At 60.7% G+C, this 7,016-nt stretch overlaps 1 protein-coding gene across 1 annotated transcript; it reads right to left on the reverse strand.

Moving 5' to 3' along the window:
* Positions 1–21: 21 nt before the first annotated feature.
* LOC102742057 (uncharacterized) lies at positions 22–2,664 on the reverse strand. The gene is made up of 4 exons (XM_081809572.1): positions 2,446–2,664; positions 1,844–2,077; positions 1,556–1,677; positions 22–643 (listed from the first exon to the last, which is right to left on the reverse strand). Exons 1-4 carry the CDS (start codon positions 2,662–2,664, stop codon positions 589–591), a joined length of 630 nt encoding a protein of 209 aa, XP_081665698.1. The 3' UTR covers positions 22–588.
* Between the last annotated feature and the right edge of the window lie 4,352 nt (positions 2,665–7,016).

Below are 7,016 nucleotides of genomic sequence, written 5' to 3' on the forward strand. Positions count from 1 at the left end.
AGGACGCCTGAATATACCCTACAAATCCACTTCCCAAGCGGGAGGCCCTAAAAATAGCGATGACTTCTGGGAGTCAGGTGTGGCCTCCGTCAGCCCCTTCTGCTCCCAGTGTCCCGTCCCCCGGGGGCCTCAGCCCAGCTCCTGCCCCGGGTCCCGCCCGCGGCCAGGCTCGCCCCCACACTGGCGCCCTGCAGCTCGGAGGCCTGGATACTGCCCTGGGCGTCTCACGGGCCGGCCCAGGAGAGGGGCGCCTGTCCACTTACCAGGGGCCCCGGGGGTTGGAAGCAGGTTGTGACACATCAGCGGATGGAAGAGTCCGCGTGGGGAGTCGCAACAAGCATTTCATAACCGAAAGGGAATCAAAAACCTCAGTATCTAACACAGACCTTTAGCAAGAACCACAAACATTTCAACAAATTGTTTCATTTCTACACACTCCAGAACGGGCATCCCAGGTCTGAGACAAAGCAGCTTTCCTATGAGCTACAGTCCAAAGAGTTTGAAAGTGGGGCGCCTGGTGGCTCAGTGGGTTAAGCGTCTGCCTTCGGCTCAGGTCATGATCCCAGGGTCCTGGGATCGAGTCTCGCATCAGGCACCCTGCTCAGCGGGGAGTCTGCTTCTCCCTCTTCCCTGCTTGTGCTCACTCTCAAATAAATAAATAAAATATATATAAAAAAAAAAAGTTTGAAAGCATATATAAGCCCCAGACGTTCCTCCCCCGCCCAATCAGCGGCATCTCCGTGGGAGCCCCTGTGGGAGCGTGGCCAGAACAGCCGCCAGCCGCCATCAGGGCACATGCAAGACAATGGCCTGCAACAGGCGACACTGTGTGGCCTGTGGGGGGGCACGGAGATGCTCCCCCCACACGCGGTGCCCGGTCCAAAGTCCTGGGTCTTCCCAGGTCCACTTCCTCTCCTGCCCTCCAGTTTGCCCCTCCTCCCTCTCTGGGGGCACCTCGCGCCCCGCCCCAGGCCACCCCGACCCCCTGGCCTCCTCCCCGCTGCCAGCCCTCCTCTTGTCTTCCCGACACCCCAGCGATGAGGCCCAGTCCCGCTCTGCTCCCGCCCGGCCGCCCAGGCCGAGCCACTTCCACGGCCCCGGACACACTGCGTCTCACGTCCCCACTGCTGCTTCAGCTCCCTGGGCCCAGGACACCCTCTCCCAGGTGCCCCCACCCAGCCCCGCTCACCCCGCCTTGCCCCCCACCTGCCCCATCCCGGGCTTCCCCCACGGCAGCACCCAGCCCATCAGGCCATCCATCTCCCCTCGGGTTCTTCCCGTCAGGGCCTGTCCCTCCCCCGTCACCCTCAGTGCCTGGCGGACGGCCTGCCACGCCGGGAAAGCTCAGGAAACACTTGCTGAACACAAACAAACCGGCCTGTGGGACGCACACTGGTTGGATCAAGGACAAGCCGTCCTCCATCCTGGTTCCCCCTCGTCGGTGGAGGCCACCGGGTGTCCAGAGCCTCTCCCACCCCTCGCTCGCACACCATACACCCGGGAAGGCTGCTCTCCGTGGAGCAGGGGCAGCTGGGACCCCCACCCGAGGACTCACCTGGCGTCGAGGATCGTGCGAGTGAAGTAGCGGAGATACTTGAATATGGACATCGAGTCCTGCAGCTTCAGGATCTCCTCCTCCTTGTATTTGAAAAGCGCCAGGGCAAACCGGAAAATGACCTGCGGGCAGCACGGGGACGTCCGTCAGCAGAGAGGCCCTCCGCTCGGGGCTGCCCGGGCAGCGGCCTCCCGCGCCCCAGGCCCTCCCACGGCGGCCCACCACGTCCCCGGTGAGCTGGCCACTTGCCACCAGCAGCGTGCCCAGTCACCCAGCGAGCGGACCCACCTTTGGTCCCTCATAAAGGAAAGAGTCCCAGATCTTGAAGAGGATGTCGCTGACGACGCTGTCCACAAACACCACCAGAAACCAGTTGAACGTGATCAGGGTGTAGTCGACGCCGTACTGTTCCAGATGCGTGTGCAGCCGAGGCAGCTTCTCGCTCATGAGGTCTCTGAACACCCGCTGGTCCACCTGCAGGGGAGCAGAGGGGAGGGGCGTGGGGTCGGTGCGCCGCGGGCCCTGCTGTCCCGCACGCCTGGAGCGCCTCGGCCGGAAACGCACTCCTGTCCTCGCGCCGCCCAAGAAGAGGCCACAAAGAGCTGGGGAAGAGTCAGCCTAGCTGCCCACTCGCAATCCAGGGCTACGGGGGCGGAAGCCGAGGCCTGGGCCCAAGAAGGGGTGCGACATCACCATGTCTGTCCCCCAGACGCCTCCCGGGTGTGGGAGTGTGAGGGGGCGTGACCTCCAGGGTCCACGGTGCGGCCCCACCTCCCACACACGGCGTGGCCTGGGGCACATCTCCCCGCTCTCCCACGGCTGCCGTGGGGGTACCACAAGCCACGTGCAAACCACCATCCAACTAGGAGCTCTGGCCCTCCTCTCCCCACATCGGCCACGGTGCTCTGCTGGGCACAGGCGTCCCTCCGCTTCCCCGGAGGAGCGAAAAGCCGCGCGGGGGAGCCAGAAGCCTGGCCTGTCGGGTCAGCTGTGGTCAGGGCCCCGGTGAGGGGTGTTGGTAGCGCTCCCGGGGCCGGACAGGTGCCAGCCAGGGCCGCTGAGGACAGCACACCACGCATGCGAAACACCAGCGAGGAAGAGCCCGCCATGCGGGGACGGTATGACCCTCGTCAGGAGCCCCCAACGCTCCGTGAGCCCCGAGACCACCACACAGGAAGCCACGTCGGCAGAACCACCCGGAGAGCAGCCCAGACGCGCCTGCAAAGCGCGGGGCCCCCACATGGCTCCTCGGAGTCGATCCCAGAGAAACCGGCACCAACTCTCAACTGCACACCAGCCAAGCTGGGATGAAGAGTGCACTGATTCCTGGGGTTACTGGAAGTCTGAGATAACTAGAAATAGTCTACATACACATGCTAAAACCACACTTTTTAAAAGTAACCTCCACACCCAGCGTGGAGCCTGACACGGGGCTCGAACTCATGACCCTGAGATCATGACCTAAGCTGAGATCAAGAGTCAGAGCTCAACCAGCTGAGCCACCCCAGGCGCCCCTAAAATGACATTTTATTTATTTATTTTTTTAAAGATTTTATTTATTTATTTGACAGAGAGAGACAGCGAGAGAGGGAACACAAGCAGGGGGAGCGGGAGAAGCAGGCTTCCCGCGGAGCAGGGAGCCCGATGCGGGGCTCGATCCCAGGACCCTGAGATCATGACCCGAGCCGAAGGCAGACGCTTAATGACTGAGCCACCCAGGCGCTCCCTAAAATGACATTTTAAAAAGGTTCTTTTTTAGGAAAATCTTAAACTTTAAAAAAGCCCACAGTTCCTCCTTTTTGGAAGTTTTGCTTTCTCTTTATCACAGAAGCCTTAACAAACAAAAAGGTATTTTTTTTTTTTAAAGGGCATGGTTAGATTCAAGTAGGCATTACTGGTTGAAATTGTAAAATTTAAAAGGCAAAATAACAAAATGCTAAAAACATTGTTTTTACAAAAAAATGGTTCTAAAGAGTTAAATTCTTCTCAGTGCGTAAAAGACAACAAAATACAGGAATCATGTTGGAAACATACATTTTAGCTAATTTGCCTTCTGACTAAAGCAAGAAACAAAGTTTCAAAGATGTAAACTGGTTGAAATGAATTATAATGAATATTCCTTAAAGACCCAACAGAGAAAAGCACATAAGCCGCCTTTAAAGTGTCCCCAGCCGCCCCCTCCCCCCCGCACCGTGCCCCCCAGGAAAGCTGCAGAAAGTCCCACAGGGCAAGCCGGATGACTGTCCGGCGGGGCACACATCCCCGGGGTCCGTCTCCCCGGGAACCCCGCTCCTGTCACCAGGCAGGGTCAGCATCACCCACTAGAGGAGGTGCCTGGACGTCCGACGGCCCCTGAACCGCACACGCTCTGCACCTGGCTCCGGCCAGTGCTGGAGAGATGTAGGGGCTGTGCATGGGCAAGGGGGATGGACAGCGGGCCGCAGGACGAGGGACAGCAGCGGGATTCCTTCTGCAGAGGAAGGGCAAGCAAGCTGACCCCAAAGCGGGAGTAGAGCCATGCCCTGGGCCCTCCCAATCAGGTGGCCGGTGGTGCCTGGTTCAGGAGGCCCGGCGCGGAGCAGCCTGCTGGGAACGACCCTCGGGCCTCTATTCAGCCCCCACCCCGCCGAGGTCAGGAGGACGTGGGAGGACGGTATCCTCAGTGCCCACCAAGGTCCTGGCACACAACGTGGACTCAGCTGATGAACAGACGGAGAGGCTGCGAGCATCTGGCCCGTGGTGGCAGTTCGACAGGGATTCATGAAGCACGGGGCTGGGGGCTGGCCACACACGGCTGCCCCCACTCCCAGTGCGGCCTTACACGGAGCCCACCGCAGGAGAGAACACTCGTCACAAGCATTCACCCGATGGAGAGTGACGGCCACCAAACACGGCGGTGAAAAAGCACAGAATGACACGGGAAGACGCTCGAGCTAGCGTGTGAACCAGCTAGGACACGTCTTGCCCCCAACGTGAATACCTAAAATGTATTTGGGGGAAAAAAAGCAAAAAGGAAAGATATCAAAATGCCAACAGTGGTCTCGAGTGTGGGTAGAATAACGCAGGATTTTCATTTTCTTCCGAACATCTCGTATTCCGTAATAACTGCGCCTTCGTGAGCAGCCACGACATTTATTGTCAGGGAGAAACCTATCTCCTCGGACTTTACAGTTGTGTTTATGTGACAACGTGATGCAAATTTTATCTTAAACCCACATGCTTAAAATAGGCTTTCCCCTTCTGCGTTTTATTGAGTTTTTACGATCCAAGCATTAGGATAAGCTCGTAATGCACCTAATTTCAAACTGGAGCACTTGTATGAGGGGAGTGTGATGCTGGTCTTCCAGCTGGGGAAGCTGAGGCGCAGGGATGTGGAGTGAGGCGGCCAACCTCCACGGCTCGTAGGCGGGAGGGCCTGGTTCAGTGGATTTAAGACGGATGAAGACCTCATTCTTCTTACTCTGAAACACAGTCATCTGAGATTGTGAGTCTGTAAAGCTCTTAGCTCCCAGGTGTCCGTGACACCCAGAACTTAATTTACTAGCCTCCTCACTCCCACCAGACAGTGACTGCTGCCTCTTCCCACGGCTCATTTCCTAGTTTACAAAATATTCTGACGAGAAGAGCCTCTAGGTAACGTAGCAAAGTGACGTGGTCACGGGGAGACCAGCTGAGCCTGTCCTGGGATCATTCGGCACCTTGACGCTGGGACACGGCCCAGAGCCCAGCCCCCGGCCTGGGCCCATGGTGGGGGCACCTCAGGAGAGCTGCTTCGTGTCTCCGACCCCCAGTTTTCCCCAAGTACAACGGGGACAATGATGCCTTCACTGGGATGGTTTTGTGCAGCCGCCAGTATGGGCTGGGCTGGTGCCGAGTGTCAGCCCTCCCTGTCCCGGTCGGAGCGCGCACGGCGCTCAGCCACTCGCCACGCGGCGGCCGGTGATCCTGGAAGGAAGGTCATGGCCGCTGACCAGCTGCGGGACAAGCAGGCTCCCCGTCCCCAGAGCGGCAAGAACGGCAGTGGGCTTGGGGCGGCGTGGGGCACAGAGGACGGGGCACTCAGAGCCCGGGCCGGGCAGAAGCTCTCTAGGGAGGCAAGGGGGGGGACGGTGACCTGCGGAGGGGGTTAGCTCCGCACAGAGAACAGGGCGCGACCGGGAGCAAGTGTTCTGTCCTGGGGCAGTCTGTGCTTCCAGCAGGGGACCCCATGAGTGACATGGGGAGGCAACGGTGCCCTGATGGGGGTCAGTGGGGAAGCAGGTACTCGAGCCGCCAGGCAGGTGGCAGTGACCACAGGGCCGCAGAGGGAGAGGCATGAGGACGAGTCCAGGCTGGGGTGCGGGGGGCGGGGGGCGGGGGGCAGGCGGTAACGGAGGCCACGACGAGAGATACAAATACACAGCAGAACTCAGGGCCCAGCCAGGCAAACAGACGCCACCCTAAATGTGTACGACAGAGGGATTTTGTGCAGGGACCGGTCACATGAGGACAGAAGAGCCGAGAAGCCACGCGGCTGGTGGTGAGGTGGCCCAGAGGCGAGGGCAGGAAGCCGCCCCAGGCTGGAGCAGGGAGGTCCCCCCAGCATGGGGGGCCTGCCAGACAGGAACTGGCCAGGGAGGAGTCAAGGCCGTGGGCAGGCAGTGCCGTGATGGGCCGAGAACTACCTGCACTTCCCTCCTGCCCCCTGCTGGTCCCTTGGTGGGTTTACGCCGGCAGCCGCAAGGCCGGGAGGGTCAGGCCCATGAGCAGGGTTGCCAGCCGGGCAGCGGCCCCAGCCTGGCCCAGGGGAGCCCTGGCCTGGGCCCAAGGGGTTGGTCCAGAGCCAGGACTGCCCACGTGGGGACAACCCCGGGCTCTCCCCGCCCACGTCGCCCTGCCCGGCCCTGGCTTCGGGCTCCAGGTGCAGCGGACATGAGCTGTGCCCTCACATCTCCTGCTGGGGAGGTGACTGTGGCCCCCAGGCTGTCCCTCTGGGTCCAGCACTACCTCCGGCTGCTCCCAGCCAGGAAGTGACCACGGCAGGCCCCGACATGGCCCGTTCCCACGAGACACGTGCCTATAACAGGCAGCCCCAGCTTGCGCACTCCCCACCGGCCTGACCAAAACTTCCTCAGAGATCCGTCCCACCCACGCCTCCTTCCTTTCCCTGGTCTGGGGATTCCCCCAGCCTCCCCGTTCCCACCCCTCATCCTTTGCAGGTGCCTCCCCTCAGAAATCTCTGGCTCATCGACTCCTGCCTTGGCTCAGCTTCTTGGAGAACCTGAGCCGACACACCAGGTTCCCAGACATTCCTGGACCGCAACTTAGCTGCCCCTGCAGACAGCTGTGTCCAGGGAACAGCTGATCCCGGGGTGGGGGGGGGTGGAGAAACAGCTGAGCCCGGGGGGAGGAGGAGGGAGAAACAGACAGCTGAGCCTGGGCGGTGGGGGGGGACAGCGGAGCCCGGCGGGGGGGGACAGCA

This window comes from Leptonychotes weddellii, unplaced genomic scaffold (genome assembly GCF_054177405.1).
Source record: "Leptonychotes weddellii isolate Sample4059 unplaced genomic scaffold, ASM5417740v2 HiC_scaffold_11104, whole genome shotgun sequence".
NCBI classification, from domain to species: domain Eukaryota; kingdom Metazoa; phylum Chordata; class Mammalia; order Carnivora; family Phocidae; genus Leptonychotes; species Leptonychotes weddellii.